Below are 17,780 nucleotides of genomic sequence, written 5' to 3' on the forward strand. Positions count from 1 at the left end.
TCACTCACATAAAATAGCCTAATGAATGCCAGGGAACCACAGAGGATCACTTAATTTTACAGAAGCAAAGAGGAAAATGTGACTGCTGTCTTGCTGGCACAGAAACCGCTTCTTCTAAACCTTTGTCCGTGGAAACGCCCAGGTCAGCTGCAGCACATCTGGGTAACTTCCAGTTGGCTACCTAGTATTTCCCTGTCTTGACAGTTCTTCATACAGAATAAACCATCAGCCTCATTTTTCTACTCTAAGAGTTACTCCCAGATCATCTCATGCCTAAGGCTACTGAAAGCATTACAGCTAACAAGAGGCCTGTGCCTTCCCAGGGGAGAGAGAGGCAGCTATCAGTGAGGCCTCCCCCAATATTTCACAGGGTCAGTTACCCCTTGGGCATCTCAAGGGAAGCCTCAAAGGTGCAGTCGTAGCTCTGCTTGTCTGGCGGAGTGAAGGTCACCGTAGCAACGGCAGAGGACGAGCCACGAATGGACATCTTGACTGGATCCAGCTTGAAAATGTTGTTGATAAGGCTTTGTTCCTTGGGGGAACCCAGAGAGCAGTGTTAGGAGAAAACACCTTTCAACATGACACAGTTTTATTCATAAATGCATTACTGAGAACAGCCCCAGACATTGTGTCTTTCTTCCTGCTTCCCCGGGCAGGCTCCCATCCTCCCGGGGAATGCTGACCTTGTGCTAAAGCATTGGGTGTTTGAGTGCAGGAGGCTGCCCCAGCCTATATGGGAGATGGGCACTGCGTGGAAGACTCTGCAAATAACCCAGAACTGGCCTTCAAAGAGAAGGAAAAGCCAGGGAGCCTGAGGAGATGCTCTGCTTTGAGCCCTGACATGTCAGTTCATAACAGCCCCTCTCTGCGTGTGCTTCCAGGAGAGCTTCAGAAGGATTCACTTCTCCCACCAAAGACCCAGAGGTGTGAGCCAAACCTCTCCTGAGACATGCAGAATTCTACACAACTGTTCCCTGGCTCTGCTGCTCTCCCCTGCAGTCTGACCTGCACTGAGCTAGACTAGTCTGGGCCACAGGCAACAATGCATCTGGAGAACAAAACAGGCACTCGCACAGCCCTTAGAGGGCAACCACCACCTTGGCCTCCTGTTCTTACCTCTCCAGGCAGGGGTTTGATGGAGAGGGCCACGTCACATGGCAGACGGCAAGCATTGCAGATACTGAAATGGGCTTCTGCCTCTTGCCCAACCTGAACCTTGCTGAAGATGAATCTATTCTCATCTCTGACAAAGAGGCCCGTGCCTTTCACCGACTGCAGCTGGTGGCTGAGGTCGGCGCTGCTGCAGATCGGATACTCCTTGAAGATTGACGTGACATTCTCAACAAGTCCTGTGGACACACCAGAGGGATGAGCACGGAGAAGCCTCCCTGATGAATTTGTCTAGACCCTGCTGGCCTCTCAGAAGGCTCGATAAGCCCTTTCTGCCCGGGTGACTGCTAAACCCAGCCTTGGGTGGGGGAGCTGGCTGTGAGGATGGAGCCCAGTCAACCTCAGTCTTAGAGAGCACTGCTTTCCTTTTATCCTTCCATGCATCCCTCCCAGCCTGGGAGGGATAATGAGTGAACTGGTGGACTTGAAGAGGGCTGGAACCTCTGAGGATTTTAAGGTGGGACACCAAGGCTAGCGTGCCTCTCTATCCAAGCAGCAAGTTGAGGTGCTGATCAGCAGCAAGTGTGACCAAGGGCACTGTGGGCAGTATGTACCTGGGACGCAGGTCTCGACAATCAGGGTGAAGGGAATGCCGAGGGGATTGTCTGTGGGGTCTCTGTCCATGATGTCAATGTAGATCTGCTCCTCCCATGTCCCCTCCTGCTCTGCGAGGCACTCCACTTTGATCAACTGCATGCGCGACGGATGGACGGAGCCGGAGCAGGGGGACACTGTGAACATGCCAAGCCTGAGGTGACCCTGCAGAAAAAGTTCCAGGAGAGGCTGATGGCTAATAGCTGTGCCTTGAGCACCCCAGTAAAGAGTACGTCCTGCCTTGGCCTCCAGATGGGCCCAAGCAGCCAGTCCCAGGGCAGGGAAGGATGACTCCATGGCCCAAAGGTAGCCCCAGGCTGAGAGCAACAAGCCAAGAGGAGCTGCAAGCCTGTCCCAAGTGGCAGAGAGAAAGGAGTTGGGAGTGTAAAGAATGAACGTGGTAGCTGTGATCCTTCAACCTCAGAGGTAATACAGGAGAGCAGAAATAGCTGTGAGAAATGATGGGAGACAGATAGGGGACTGGGAAGAAGAAAAAGTAATGTCTGAGCTCTGTGGACTGGGAGTTCAGTGGGGGATGTTTTTGCTTCTGAGGTGTTCACAGACCTATGCTGGCTAGCAGCTACCAAACACAGGACCTGCTCCCCTCTGTTGACCCCATAACTCCAGGTCACAGCCAGAGTACAGGACTGTCAGTAGGACTGAGCAGATACTGGTCTTGTAGACCACATCCCACCCTATGGCGATGAGCCCCAGCCTGGGCAAAGCAGCATCTTCTCACATCCCCTGCAGCAGCAGCAGGGCAGCAGGAGTCACCCACCTGTGTCGAGGAGCCTGATTTCCTTCCTTTTGAGCGCTTTTTAGCTGATGGAGCAGATTCCCCTTGCTTTGAACTGAGAGGAGAAAACAGAGGTATCTGTCATGCTGAGCTCCCCTGCCTCAAAGGCCAAAGCTGGCCTTCCTCCTCACAGAGGAAAGCCTTCCTGCTCCTGATGGCTCCCAGAGAGCAGCCAGCAGCTCCTATTGCTGGACTGAGCAGCTCAGTCACCAGCTTTGTACTATACATGGGGATACTGAGGTGTTTTTTTGCTCCCTCTCCCCAAGCCAGGGACGCAAATGGACGATAGCCCAAGTCTCCTGGCTGCATGCCACATACCAGCTGTGGCGTGTATGACAGGAAGGGTGGTGCAGGGCTTCTCATACCTTTTGCTTTCCAATGCAGATGCAAGCTTGGGTTCTCGGCGGATGTGGAATTTGAAGCTGAGCGTGCCGTTGTTCTTCAGCACAACAGTCCGGCTCTTCTTGGTGCCCTTGATCATGGCTCCGAAGTCGGTGGGTGAGGCAGGCACAATGCTGTACTTGCTGTACTCGGCTTTGGCCGACACTCTTATTGGGATGTTGGTAACAGCCTGGCCTCCTTCACCTGAGCTGGCATCTATCACCTGTGTCCACAGGAAGGATGGTAAACAATAAAGATGCCGGCCAGAGTCTCAGCTCCACTTAGGAAGCCTCCCAAATGGTGCTGAAAGACTTTGTTTGTGTACGTAGGAGAGAGGATTCTCCAGTAAAGCCCTCCTCCCATTAGAAACCTATCCTGTTTACGCTCCCAAAACACCATGTGATAACACAGCCTGGCCCAGGCAGCTCACCTGGCAGTACAGGATGGGTATGTTCTTGAGGAGGATTTCACTTGTGGGGTGGAAGATTATCTCAACACTCGCATCAGGGTGGGAGGCATTCACCATGCCCGACTGAGGTGTAACAGTGAAGTAGGATGCCAAGTCTTGCATCCTGGGACCTGCACCCTTCAGCGTGAACCTGGGGAGAAAGGGAAGGAAGGAGAGCTCTGCAGTTACAAGTACAGGTGCCACCAGCACAGCCAGGACTTTGCATAGGACCAGAAAAAAAAGGGAGAGTCCAGCTCTGCTCAGGGAATCCTGGATCTTGACAGAGAGTGCAGACAATCACAAGATTACTGCAAAAAATTTTTCATTCACTTCTTTACAGAGTCTCAGAAAGAGAAAGGAAGGAGGTGACCACCAAAGAACGGCAATGAATCTCAGCATTTCAGTGGCTGAAATTTCTGGGGCTCTCCTTTGGCCTCCAGCTGAGCTGTGAAGAACTGCTGGTTTGTGGCTGAATTCTCTGGTAAAATAATTGAGATCAGAGAGCCCAGGTTTTGTATATACCATGAGGTAGCCAGCATGGAAACAGGTTCTAGCCATTGACAGAGGGAGAATGAAGGCCTGGGAAATGCTCACTACCAGGCAGCTGGACTCACCTGTACTCAATCCTGTATATCCCTTTGATCTTTAGACTCAGGACTTTCTTCACCTTATCCAGGACATTAATTGTTCCAAATTCCAAGCTTCCATCTGCACCTGCAGAAAATCCACAGCGTGAGGTCAAACACAGTATTTGTGAGCTGCTGCAGAATACACCAGCTCACAAGCAACATGGAGGTCTCGGTGCAAAACCCTTTTCAGCAAGTTTCCATTCTTGAAAGTGTTTTCCAACTACTTGTCTGCCCTTTCTCTTCTTACCCAAAGTATCTGCAGGCTTAGTAGCAAAAGAGCTCGGCTCCCATTTCCTCACTCCCAAGCACAAATCCAATTACTTTATATGCTGCACTGAGCCTGTGGGCGTTGCCTGTTCACATCACTGTTGTTTCAAAGCCCCCAAATCCAATCTGCACATGAAGCTGCACACTTCAAAGTTCAGAGGGGAAAGACTTAGGGCTGTCAGAGCCCTGACAACGCTTTATTCCACGCAGCTTGCAGAGTATGTGCTTTACGTATCCGTGCCTTCCTTGCATGCTGTCCCATCCCACCCCATCCCATCAAGTGCTTTGGTTGCCCACCTCCCAAGATAATGCAGTGCACCTGGACTGCTTTGTTTGGGAGGCATCCACTGACCTTCAGGCATGTCAATGCCCAGAGAAACATCATAGACCTCTGCAGAGATTTTGATGTTTTCTGTCTGAACAACCCCCAGGATGTTTTCTGCATCTGAAACCTGAGGCAGCAAGAAACAAACATTGTTCAGATTATTCTTCTGGTAGACAGCCTGTAAAGTCCTTGTCTCTGCTGGCTGCTTTCCCTATGGCCTCCCTGGCTTCACAACCATTGGCGGACTCCCAAGCTTTGTTAACCTGTTCCTCTCATGGGCTGTCCCAGTGGGATTCTGCTGCAGTAAAAAACCCTATCAGCCCAACTCTGCACTCCTACAGCAGGGAATGCTGCTGCTAAAGCATCCTTGAGAGGCACAGGGGTGTAAGAACAACCACAAGAAGTATGAGGTGTCTCAGAGCAGTGGCATTGACAACCCTCCCAAATCACCTAGCACCCTGTCTGAAGGGCAGCCCCTAAACAGGGGGCCAGGGAACAAAATCCCACAGGGAGAGTTTGTTGTACTATGCAAGAGCTTCAGACAAAGTCCAGGAGGAATACAGAGATCACGCTGCAGTCTGTACAACCAGACAACAACCTTCAACCATTCACAGGGACGAGGTGGTTGTGGTACAGGCTCAGGATGCAGTGTCTGCTTGTCTGGGGGGATGTGGATGCACTGCATGTTCTGGCAAATGCTGTGTAGTGGCAGAAGTTGGGGTCACAGCACCCTTGTGTCTGGCGGGTGCAGCTCTTCCTGACTCTGTCCCTAGCAGCACATGGCTGCTCACTGTGCCCTGCTCTGCCAGGCAGGCCACAGTCCCTCTCACCTCTAGTCGGAGGGTCTTCTCAATGCTGCCAATCTGCTCAGCCTTGAAATGCAGTGTCACTTCAAACTCTGAGCGGGGATCAAGGATGCCATTATTTTGTGACAAGAAGAAGTTCTCAACAAGGTCATCCAGCCCACGGAGCTGCCAGGCCATGGGCAGCATGCTGTTGTTTTTCAGGACTAAGGTCCTGCAGTCAGTCCTGCAGAGACAGGAGGGCACTTGGCATTAGCTGCTGGATGGTCACACCGGCCTCGCCACTGAATGCAACTTGGGGCAGCTCCATCCATGCCCCAGAAACCAGAGTCAAACGTTTTCTCTTTGTCACAAGTTTTGGATTGCTACCTTCCCTGTGTTGCATAGCCTGAAACTGAAAAGCCAGAAGAAGGAATAACCAAAATGTCCAATAAATATAAAGGAAATAATACAGTAACATTGTCTGATGGACTGGTACCACTTTCTGCTGAGAATCATCTTCTTCCCCAGGCAACCCTGCCATGCTCAGACTGCTATCCTGGGAGGCTCAGAAAAGGATTTCAAAGTCTGAAAGTTGAAGGGCAAAGGGCACACATGGTGCCCAGGACATTGAAGCTAAGGGGCTTACTCTGGACTTTAGGTCTTGGTTTGACTGCAGACTTATTCCTGAGCAGATGAGGACAGGTGACATGCAGTGAGAGCAAAGCCATGGCTGTTCTCAGCAGAAAGGTGTGGCAGCACTGAGGCTCTCCTGAGCACCTCCACCTGCTTGGCTTTGTGTGCACATAAATGGGCCTGTGCTGGTTTGGGCTGGGGCAGAGTTCTGGCAAGCAAGCCCTGGGCCAGCCCTGGGCAAAGGCAGTGGCTGCCCCCAGGGCCCTGCCTGGCCTCCAGCACTCACATGGCTGTCCTTGTCTGCAAGGGGGAGGTATCCTTGAACTGAACCACAACTGGGCTCAGTTTGAACTGAGCAAAAGTAACAACGGCACTGAGGTACACCTCAGCCTCCTGGCTGCTCTTCTCCAGCACAGTGTGAGCTGGTTCTGGGAGTGGTGTGAACAGAAGGTGCCACCTCCCATAACATGAAGCCTTTTCTGCAAGGCTGGCAGCCTCTGCCCAGCAAAGTCAGGGACTGCATCTCCTGCGTGGCACTGCCACAGGCTGTCACTCGTATGTGAGGATTCCCTGCCAGCTCCTGGGAACACCAGGACAGGGCTTGAGCAATGGGGAAAGGCAGAGCAGTCCATGCTCACTTTGGGGCAGAACTGGAATGGGTCATCTGCCTCCCACTCAAAGCCCATGAACCGGTGACAGGTGTGGTTGGTGATGGTAAATGTCCTGCGGCAGCACTTCCCAACAGGACAGTGCCCAAACTGGAAGCGATTCCCTCTGATAGCTGTAAAGGAGGAGAGCAAGGGATCTCAGCATGCAGGAAGCTCCACCTGCCCGCTCACGTGCACAGACACCTTTATGTTCAATGCTTCCTTGCTCCAAGCCTTCCTCCCTCTGGAGTTTCGGGTGGCGTCAGCTCGGGTCTGGAAGGCATCCTGCGCAATGCGGAATTCCAGCAGGCGGCCGGCAACTTTGTGCCTCAGGCCTCTGAACAAGACTTCAGGCCTTTTCCCCAGGAAACAACACTGACCAGTGCCGGTTCCTGGTGGCAGTTTGCAAGAGGCACTTGGCACTATCAAAGCAGCTTGAGTAGGCAGTGGTGGCAGCTGGGGTCTGGGAGGCATCCTGCGCAATGCGGAATTCCAGCAGGCAGCCGTCCACTCCGGGGCACCGGCCTCTGAACACCACTGCTGGCCCATTTCCCTGGGAAACAAAACATACCAGCTCAGGTTCCTGGTGGCAGTTTGCAGGAGGCACTTGGCAGTATCAAACCAGTCCAGGTTGGCACTGGTGGAAGCTGGGGTCTGGGAGGCATCCTGTGCAATGCGGAATTCCAGCAGGCAGCCAGCCATTTTGGGCCTCAGACCCCTGCACAACATTTCAGGCCGTTATGCCAGGCAAACAAAACTGACCAGCCCAGGGTCCTGGTGCCAGTTTCCAGGCGGCATTTGGCACTGTCAAACCAGCCATAGCTTCTAGTGGTGGCAGCTTGCGGAGCATCTTCTTCCCCAGGCAACCCTGCCATGCTCAGACTTCTATCCTGGGAGACTCAGAAAAGGATTTCAAAGTCTGAAAGTTGAAGGGCAAAGGGCACACGTGATGCCCAGGACAATGAAGCTAAGGGGCTTACTCTGGACTTTAGGTCTTGGTTTGACTGCAGACTTATTCCTGAGCAGATGAGGACAGGTGACATGCAGTGAGGGCAAAGCCATGGCTGTCCTCAGGAGAAAGGTGTGGCAGCACTGAGGCTCTCCTGAGCACCTCCACCTGCTTGGCTTTGTGTGCACATAAATGGGCCTGTGCTGGTTTGGGCTGGGGCAGAGTTCTGGCAAGCAGGCCCTGGGCCAGCCCTGGGCAAAGGCAGTGGCCGCCCCCAGGGCCCTGCCTGGCCTCCAGCACTCACATGGCTGTCCTTGTCCTTGTCCAGTTCAAACTGAGCCCAGTTGTGGTTCAGTTCAAGGATACCTTCAAGGATACCTTGCCCTTTGATAGTTGGCACTATCAAAGCAGCTTGAGCTGGCAGTGGTGGCAGCTGGGGTCTGGGAGGCATTCTGCGCAATGCGCAATTCCAGCAGGCAGCCATCCACTCCGGGGCACCGGCCCCTGAACACACCTGCCGGCCCATTTCCCTGGGAAGCAAAACTGAGCAGCCCAGGTGACAAACAGAGGACGACGCCCCCAGCGGCTGTACTGGAGCACAGAAGGTTTCCGCATCTTCCAGCGCTGCACTCGTCCCCCTGGCCATTGTGGCCCCAAAAGCAAAGATGCTTCCCAGATCCCCAGACCTGGCAGCCCCGTGTTTAAGCTGTGGCTGCTGCAGGTGGACCTGCGGCCAGGCCAGACTGTGGCCATGGTGCTGGAAGGCTGCTCTAGCACTGCCCAGGTGAGGCCCCTGCCAAGGGCTGAGCCTTCCCCATCAGATCCCCTCCACTGCAGCTGCTTCTGCAGCCCCTTGACATTTACCTGTGAAAAGGAGCAAGTGGCTTCAAGAAACATTTTTAATGCCAGTTGCTTTCCTTGCTGGCCACCATCAGTTGCTAAGGCTCTTTTGTGTTTCCCTAGCTACCATAAACCCAACTTGCTGATCCCAAAATACAGGCTGAAGGAAGTACTGCTCCTTTGGGCAAACACTGCTTACCTGTGTCATGTGCTGAGGCAGAAAGGAAGAGCAGGGCAAAGAAGTTGCACTTAGACTAGAAGTCCAGGCAGGAAGCCAATTAAATTACTGTCAAGTGTTTTTTCTGAGGGAAAAACCCTTTATCCAGGGAGTAAAACAAAAGCCCTGGGAATGGCAGGAGTGCCTGGGAGTAGCATTGCTTTTCCTCTGAAGACAAACATGGGCACAGGGCTGCTCTAGCTATGAGTCCTGGAGGGGGAAAACGCAGTGTGCCAGCTCTAATGATCAGTGCGATGTCCATCCAGGCAGGAAACTGTTCCCAGGGTTCATCAGAATTGACAAATTGACTTTGGTCATCTTTCCTATTCCTGCTTGCCCCAGTCTCTCAGCCAGCCCTGGTGTCCCAGGGGCAGCCAGGTTTTGCAGTACCCCTGGAGAGCAACTCATAGGGGAGATTTCAGCAGAGTCTGGGAGCGTTCTCCTACCTGGACCTTTCTTTCCAGGGGAAATGAAACTCTGCAGAGAAGCTGCCAGCTAAGTCTGGTATGCATTCCCTGGCTCCAGGACCCCTGGGCACAGATATTTAGAATAAATAGGTGGCAGCACAGAAGAAAAGAGAGCCATTGAGGAGAGCAGAGACTAATTACAGTCCCTAATAATAAGTGACAGGAATAGGGCCCGTGGGTGGGTGACAAGCCAGTGTGGGGTGTTGGGCCTGCCAGCATGCACTGGGAGACAAGTGAATCTTGGATGCAGGAGGTGAAGGAGCAGCTGCTGTGTCACGCTGTGGTGGGGAAAGAGACAGCAAAGAAGCAGATCATGCAAGTGGATGTCACCTGCAACTTCATTTGCCCTGTTGTGGAAATGTCTTCCAGAGCAATCACTTTCCATGTGGAAAAGGTAAGTCACTAGATTCCATCCTGGCATTTAAAGGTGCAACTCTTAAATTGGCTGGAAGTAAATAGAAATATATGCACTTTTGGTGTTGAAAAATGTGAAATGCATTGGAAGGGGAAGGAGGTCTATGGCACTTGACATTGCTTTCCCTTGTCTCCTGTTTCTGTAGAAACCCAGCGATGTCTTGACACTGCAGCACCAGCCTTTGTCTTTAAAAAAACACCAGCTCCCTGCCACTCAGCATTGTGCTGGATGTGGAACAGCCATTCCTGATCTGCAATGTGCACAAGCGACCCCTCCCTGCAGATTCCAAGGTGAGCCTCTGTGGGCTTGTTCAGTGGGGTTTGAGGAGGAGGGATGTGGTGGTGCACTTCTGTTGGGAGGTCTTCAAGTTGAGAAGTTTATTCTATAGTGTCAGCAGTGGATTGGCCTGAACCAAATCAGCAGAGCTGCTGAAAGAATCAAAATCTTATCTGAATTGGTAACATCCATGCTGGCTCTAAAACATGAGGAGAGGGAAACAGGAAAGCAGATCGAGGAAAGCCATGCAGTAAAGGTGTCTCCTGGAAAGCATGCCAGCTCTTCAGCAGCCACTCCCTTGTATTGGGGCTGAGCACAGAAACGGGAGCCTGAGGGAATCCTGGACTGGACTGTGGTGCCTGCAGACAGACTCCTGCTGTAGAGAAATGAACCATGAACTGAGAATCCAATGCTGGGGTCACACTTTGAATGTTTACTGTTTCCTGCTGTCAAGACCTTGGGACATCATCCCAGAGGTGATTAATTACTGTTCCTGTCCTTGCAGCCTGTGAGAGTGGATGTAGGGGAGGAACTTCGTCTCTGGATCCAGTTTAACCCAGCTTATAAAGACAATCTGAATAGCTGGGTGGCAAAGAAGGTTTTCAGCGTGCGCTTCATGGAGCATCCTCATGTGGAGAAGATCCCTGTTCGGGGAGAAGTCTACTTCCCAAATCTCCACCTCCAGGCCGAGGCTGTGGACTTTGGCTGCATCATAAATGACACAGAACAAGTTCTGCACATGGAGATGACCAACTGCAGCCCACGACACGTCAACTACCCCGGTCATTCCTGACAGACAGCCGGGTGAACACCATAAGGTACGAGCATCATCCCTGTGCTGCTCTGAGCATGGACCTGCTCCAGCCTGGTTTTGGAGTGGCTCTTACTGAGCTCACCACACCAGCACCCAGCCAGGGGCTGCATTGCAGGGAGGAGCTGCTCTTGCAGGCACCTCTCTCTCCCACTACAGGTCCACCATCGTAGTTATGTTATTTTCCAGGTTCATCCCTTCACCACCTAAATTCAAACCACAGTCATCAAAGAGGAAGGGAGTGTTTCCATGGAGATACTACAGGACTGAAAGTGTGGAGGAGCCAACCGAAACCCCGGAAACAGTGCAGGATTCTGCCCAGGAGGATTCTGCCCTGGAAGATCCTGCCCTGGAAGATCCTGCCCAGGAAGATTCTGCCCAGGAGGATTCTGCCCTGGAGGTTTCTGCCCAGGACGATTCTGCCCTGGAAGATCCTGCCCTGGAAGATCCTGCCCAGGAGGATTCTGCCCAGGAGGATTCTGCCCTGGAAGATCTACCCCGGATGATCCTGACCAGGAGGATCCTGACCAGGAGGATTCTGCTCAAGAAGATCCTGCTCAAGAGGACTCTGATCAGGAGCCAGCAGATGCAGAGCATTCCCTGGAAACAGAGGTGGATTTTCTTGCGCACCTACCACTTGCTTTGCCTCCTCAACTTGCCACCAAAAAAATCATACTTGTGCCAGCCTCCCTTTTTGCTGCCCTTCTGTCCTGTGCTCTGAAAGTGGCAGTTGGACATGGGGTGTCTGGGGAGGCAGAAATAGGAAAGTGTTGCTTAGAGAAGCTCAATCAGATCCTACAGACCTATGCTGAGTTTGGGATTTTTTGGCTTATTTTCTTTACAGTGTAAAATGAGGTCTTTATCTGCATCATGATGAGAAGGCTTCCAGCCTCCAATGTGTGTCAGTCCATGAAGAGTCCTGATCTCCACGAACCCCCTTCCCAACCCAGCTAGAGTGCTCACATCTCTGCCTTCACCCAAAAGCTGGTATTGCACTGACAGCTCCAGAGCTGTCTTTTATAAAGCAAGACTTTGCAAAGTCACTGTCTCTTCCTCCAAACAAGGAAAAAGGCCTTTGATCTGCCAACTTGCCTGGTGAGCATTACTACTTTGGAGTGGGAAGTGGCCCCTTGTTCTGCATTAGGGGGAACAGAAGCTGCTCATGGGGCAATAAAAAAAATACGTAAGGAAGCAGAAGAGTTTCTCAAAAGCCCAGTGTTGGCATTAAGTTTATGGAGAATGGTTGTACCTGCTCACACACAAATACCAGTTGTTTAAACACTGCACAGTTTTTCTGAATCAGGAGAAACAAAGCCCTATAGGTGCAATGAACACTATGGCTGAATGTTTTCAAAGAGAAGCACAAAATCATCTTTATTTCCTGGTTGTTGCCATGTATACACAAGTAAACCAGGGAAATTCAAGTGGCCATCCTGGAATCCTGGAATGGTTTGGCTTGGAAGGGACTTTCAGAGATTATGTAGTTCCAACCCTCCCTGCCTGAGTGCTGGGGACACCCAGTTCCCTCAGGCAAGTTTGATGTAGGAAGTGCAGATGGAGCCCAGGTCTCATCTGTGGGTGGGCTTGGACCCGCACTTGTCTGATGGCCTGGACATTTTCACACTTGATTTGTGCCCAGGTCCCTTTTCAGCTGCTCCTGGTGTGGTGAGGTGCTGGAGCCTGCAGCAGAGTGATCTTGCTCAGACCAGCCAGCTCACTGCAGCCCGTGGTGCTTGTTCTCCAGGTGCTCTCATCCACTCCTGGGGAGTCTCAGACGCCGGTGAGGATGCGGGCGTTGAGTCGGTTGACAGAGATGGAGCACCCCAAGGTGGGAATGCAGGAGGTAAGTGGGAATTTGTCTCATATCCATGTATCCAATGTGGGAAGAGGTACTGTAGGCCCACTGCCACTGGTGGCCCTCAGCACTGCTCACAGAGGGGCCTCACATCCCTCCAAGTCCATCACAAAGCTCTGATGAAGCAAGTGGTCACTGGAGAGGCCATGTGGGACGTTTTGCAGGGCTGTCCCAGGATGCTCCCAATGCAGCACCTGTGGAGGGCATTGCTCCCATTTACCTCATCAGGTGGTTGACAGGACATTTTTCTAGGAACTTTGGCTCTAGCAGCTTGAGAGAACAGCACATAAGTCAGAGAGAGGGAGAAAGGCCTCAGAAGTCAGATGAGCCTTCCCCCAGCTCGAAGGGCTCCCACCTCCAAGTCTCCTGTTTTTCTGAAGACATTGAGAAGGGTTTCCAAAGACAAGTTCTGCAGCAGAGAGAATTTCTTGCTGCCAGGAGACATTCCAGTTGGCTTTAATGTAGTGTATACTCATGGAAAAGTGATTATGGGAGATTTTCCCCATGGTCCCTCCACTAGTCAGTGGGATGGACACAGGATGAGATTAGGATGATTCTGGCTATGTTTGGGGAATAGGCCCCTCCAGCTATGACTCCACTTTGACACAGCTGCTCTTCTGCATCCATTTCCACTCTCAACATCTCGATCTCTCCTCCTCTCCCTCCAGGCTTTTGATGTCCTGCCACTGTGGGGTGAGCTGCAGCCAGGAGAGAGCCAGCAGGTCACCTTTACCTTCTTTGGCTTTGCCAACATCGTGGCCCGTGTCACGGCGCTGTGCCACGTGGAGGGAGGCCCCACCTACAAGGTGGTGCTGACCGGGCAGGCTTCGTGCCCCAGCTACCAACTGGACGTGGAGGAGATTGACTGGGGGCTGCAGGTACCACAGGCTGCTCCTGGCACAGCTCCTTGTCTCAGCACCATGGCCACCTCAATCCCAGGCTCTCTCCCTTTCTCAGCTCCTTTGCTGGCTCTGGGGCTTAGAGTACAACCTTTGAGAGACATGTCAGCATCCAAGCTGGTTTAAAATGGCCATCCCCACCCCTCTCCTCCCTTCCCCCTGGCTGAGGGACATGACACTGTCCTCTTCAATGCACCTGAGACATCCCTCCACTGATCGGCTCCTAAAGCTGAGCTCCAAGGAGATGCTCTTGTCAAATGCTCTTGCTTGATCCACAGAATAATCCAGGGAGGAAGTTGGCCTTTCAGTCACTTCAGTAGCTGAAAACAATGTCCCAGAATAATCCCCACTTTACTTCTTTTCACTTTAAAGTCCAAGATACTTCTAGTTGCTGGCACTGCCTGTGTTGTCCTGTGTGTCTCTCTTGTCACCTGTATGTTTCTTGCCAATATTTGCATGCAGGTGCCTTTTCTTCTGGAATGCCTCTCAGAAAGGCACTAACTTTTAGATAGAATTCAATGGGGACAAAGTTGTCAAAGCAAAACAAGACTGTTCATTAGTAGTGCTTCAGCTGAGCCTGGTGTGTGTCTCCCTGCCCCCAGAGACGAGCAAACACACCCTCCAACGAAAAGGCAATCTTTCTATCCCCTTTGTACCCAGCTGGGGCAGTCCCTGGCCCCTTTCTCCCTGGAGGGGTACTAGGGAGCTTCCACTCTCTCTGATGCCAACTTTTCTGTCCCCTCCCCTCTTATCCTCCTTCCTTTTGGTCAGGTCTTCAACCCCGTTCCTCTGGCAGCTCACAGCAACACCCAACAAACCAACCTGAACAAATCCAAACCACAAACAACAACATGGAGAACCAACAACTTTCATTCTTTAACATGATAAGCTTTTGGCTTCATCTCACACATTTCAGTGCCACCTCCTCTGTTTCTCCTGGCTGTTGGTGACCCCTCAGAGTGCAGAGGACCCGGTCCCCTGGTTCATTTATTACTGGCCTTTACATGGCTTTACCACCTCTCTGTAGTTGAGTGGTTGCATTGTGGCTGTGTGCTTTCAACGCCATGAAAGAGGAAGGAGACTGCCAGCATCAGTATCTGTAACTTCTCACTCCTCTGTCCTCTCCCCAGGTGTTTAACATCTGTAACTTCTCACTCGTCTGTCCTCTCTCCAGGTGTTTAACATCTGTAACTTCTCACTCCTCTGTCCTCTCCCCAGGTGTTTAACATCTGTAACTTCTCACTCCTCTGTCCTCTCCCCAGGTGTTTAACATCTGTAACTTCTCACTCCTCTGTCCTCTCCCCAGGTGTTTAACAAAGTCCTCAAAGCAGAAGTCACCCTGCGGAACACCGGGGTTATGGAATTCCCCTACATGGTGCCAAACTCCAGCACTGGCACTGCAGCAAAGCCTCTGCCTGGTGTGCCCATGGTCGTGCCCAGCACAGTGAGTAGCACAAGTCCATGGCTCTGGCCCTGTGTCAGGCGGCCCAGGAGAGAATTAAAGGAAAAAACTGGGGAGGAGAAACCCCACAGCTGTGCTGGGGCTGCAGCCTTGTGAGAGTTCAGGAGGACACACTGCACCCCAGGGTTGGAGGTGCAAGTTTTTGGGCACAAGGAAGGTAGATAGTGATGTGGTCTGATGGTTTCTTCTAGATGAGAACCCGTCTTCTCAGCCTGTCTGTCCCCTGAGCCATGCCACATCAAAGCTTTGATGCAGTCCCTTCCTCCTCTCCTGTCCCTGCAGGGTTCCATTGCACCCGGCGAGAAGCAAGTGCTGAAAGTCTATTATCTGCCAGGAGAGCTAGGAGTCTTCCACAAGACTTTCCAGGTCCAAGTGGCTTATCTGGAACCAGCAGAAATCATCCTGAAAGGAAAGGGGACCTTCCCTAGGGTTACCAAGAACGTCCCCAAGGTGTTGGAAGGTGAGCACTATCTGTTGTCTCCCAGGAAGATCCCCTGGTTTTTCCCCCTACCATCGCACATCGGGCAGCTCACACCCATCTCCACAAGTCTGGAAGTTGCAGGGATGACAGACCAACACTTTGGCCTCTCTGGTTGCTTCCTGAGTTTTGAGCAGTTGAGTCCATTGAGGCTTTTCCCCAGGACCTTGCCAGCACATTGTTGCAGGCCTGGAAAGATGATGGCTAGGCAGAAAAGCTGGGGAAAGCTGTAAGAGAGGCTGGCAGGGCTTTTGGCAGGGTTGGATGTGCGTGGCATTGCAGGGGATGACATGATCCCCTGTGAGTGAGAGTGAACATGAGGATTCAGAGAGGAGCAGCAGCATCCATTGTTTCTGGGAGAGGCCAGTGTTAGGGAAGTGGGACTTCTCAGCTTAAATAGGATTGGCAATGTGCCTGTCTTCTATTTATGGATCATTTTTTCCTTCAGAAGAGGAGGAGATACTGCAAGAAGAAGAAAAAATCCCAGAGGAAGAAGAAAAGGAAAGGGATGAATCATCATCGCCATCTATGGTCATGGAGTCTCTGATGGAGTCATGATTGTCACAGCTGAACAGGCTAGTGTCCAACATCTGCCCAGGGCCTCTTCAGCTGAGGGGCTCCCCCAGCAGCACACTGGTTCTGGTGGAAGAGGTGGGAGGGTTATTCCCACTTGGGAAATTGGAGGAGTAGCAGCTGTGCTCCCTCCCAAAGTTGCCTTTGCTTGTGGCCAGCCCATCCTCCATACATGGAGCTCTCAGATAGGTACTGCCATAATGAGATTATAAGATTTCTGGGCCACTTGCTGAATTTGGAGAGCTTGTGGTGTGTTCTCTTTTGTGACTGAGAGAAATATTTGTATTCAAGTGTTTATACCTATAAAGTGAGCAGAATATTCAGAGTCAGTGAAGGGCCAAGCACCAGCAAACTCTTCTTCATTTGCTGTGTAAATGGCAAGAAAGGCAACTGAACTGGTGAACTTTGTGATCTCCAAATGGCTTTATTCATGATAGCCCTCATTTACTTTTTTTATTGGTTATGATTCCACAAAGCATTTATCTCCTGTTCTGGAATACAGAGGTTAAGTGGAAAAAAATATTATTAAAAAAAAAAAAGGCAATTTCTACACCTGTATGACAGGAAAGACGTGGTTTCTTCTCCAGTGATACTGCCAGCCTTGAGATTTCAGCTGAGGATAAAGAAACTAAATCATCCAAATAAATCTTCAGAAGACGAACCTTGAGAAGACCAAGGGAGACTAGGAAGCTCTTTGAAGAACCTACTGAGCGATAAGAACCTCGAGGATTGGCAGTGGCACACCTTGTTTACCAATAAAGCAGGGAAAATTATGTCTTATGAGGAGAAATCTGTGAAGGCTGAGCTCTCTGCCCATGCATGGTGCAAATTTCATGTCATCCTATGCAGTGTTCTTCTTCTAGTCTTCTTCTCCCAGATGAAGCTTTTCAGGACAGAGAACTGGATTCTTTCCACCTCTGTGAAGCACCTGGAGCTTTTATAGCCAGCCTTAACCACTCCTTGAAGTCCCACCATGTCCTTCACCACTGGAATTGGACAGCTAATACTCAACCCCTATCATGAAGCCAGTGACACCCTGATGATGGTCATGGATGACAGTCTGATAGCAAACACATTACCTTGGATCCTTATGCCTAAACTTATGGCTAATATAGTGTCTAAACATTGTCAATGCAGTATAAAATATAAGCAGGTCAAAAGGGCTATAAAATGAGCAGGTTTGGCTAGAAACCTGCAGGTTTACAGACTTTGGAACTGCAGAACTCGCAGGGAGAAAGCAACAAAGCACCTGTGGAGCTACTTCAGGATTTTATCTCTGGACATGACTGGATCTTAGTTGGATCTGCAGTCAGAGGCACCAGGAAGCCTGCTGGGGCATGCAAGGAGCTCAAGTGACCCAGGAGGAGGGTGGCATGAGCCTTTCAGCACGTGCTCCTTGCCAGATTCCAGGGAACCCTGCAAGGCTTGGCTTGATGCTCTTCCTCTACCTTCTGGACGCTTTCCCATCAATAATGGGATTTCAGACTCCAGAAGAGCATCCTCTGTGAGGTGCACTCCCAAAGGCAAAGGTATTCTAAAGTGAAAATCACTGCTCCATCTTGTGCCACTTTGCTTCTGAGTTTAACAAGAGGAGCACCCCCACAGCACCCATTTTTGCAGCTCTCCTGCTCCCAACTAACTGCCCACGTGCCAGCTGTGCCAAGGAATGGGGATTTCTAGCTGTGATCACTTACTTGCCAGATTGTGCTATCATGGTAATTGATTTTGAGAGGAATGGCAGATTTGTCTTTACAAACAAGCTGTGGGTCTGCTAGTAGATAAAAGTAGCACTGGGAGATAAAAGAAGCAATGGGAAGGATTCCACTGATTGATGATTGGGAAAAGATATTTGCTTTTACAAAT

General features: G+C 51.2%; 1 protein-coding gene across 1 annotated transcript; it reads right to left on the bottom strand.

Moving 5' to 3' along the window:
• Window positions 1–133: 133 nt before the first annotated feature.
• On the bottom strand, window positions 134–8,377 carry LOC132332994 (hydrocephalus-inducing protein homolog). Its single transcript, XM_059857720.1, has 12 exons — window positions 8,311–8,377; window positions 6,667–6,809; window positions 6,315–6,379; window positions 5,441–5,639; window positions 4,638–4,737; window positions 4,004–4,103; window positions 3,372–3,540; window positions 2,926–3,164; window positions 2,543–2,615; window positions 1,680–1,929; window positions 1,117–1,349; window positions 134–532 (listed from the first exon to the last, which is right to left on the bottom strand). Exons 1-12 carry the CDS (start codon window positions 8,375–8,377, stop codon window positions 377–379), a joined length of 1,794 nt encoding a protein of 597 aa, XP_059713703.1. The 3' UTR covers window positions 134–376.
• Between the last annotated feature and the right edge of the window lie 9,403 nt (window positions 8,378–17,780).

Source organism: Haemorhous mexicanus, chromosome 12, assembly GCF_027477595.1.
Source record: "Haemorhous mexicanus isolate bHaeMex1 chromosome 12, bHaeMex1.pri, whole genome shotgun sequence".
Taxonomy (NCBI): domain Eukaryota; kingdom Metazoa; phylum Chordata; class Aves; order Passeriformes; family Fringillidae; genus Haemorhous; species Haemorhous mexicanus.

Coding starts and splice junctions, on each gene's coding strand:
- LOC132332994 (XM_059857720.1), bottom strand. CDS start 8,377: ATGGCCACAGTCTGGCCTGGCCGCAGGTCCACCTGCAGCAGCCACAGC. Junction 4,738..5,440: donor AGAAGACCCTCCGACTAGAG/GTGAGAGGGACT, acceptor TTGCTGCCTCAG/GTTTCAGATGCAGAAAACAT. Junction 4,104..4,637: donor GGGCATTGACATGCCTGAAG/GTCAGTGGATGC, acceptor GATTTTCTGCAG/GTGCAGATGGAAGCTTGGAA.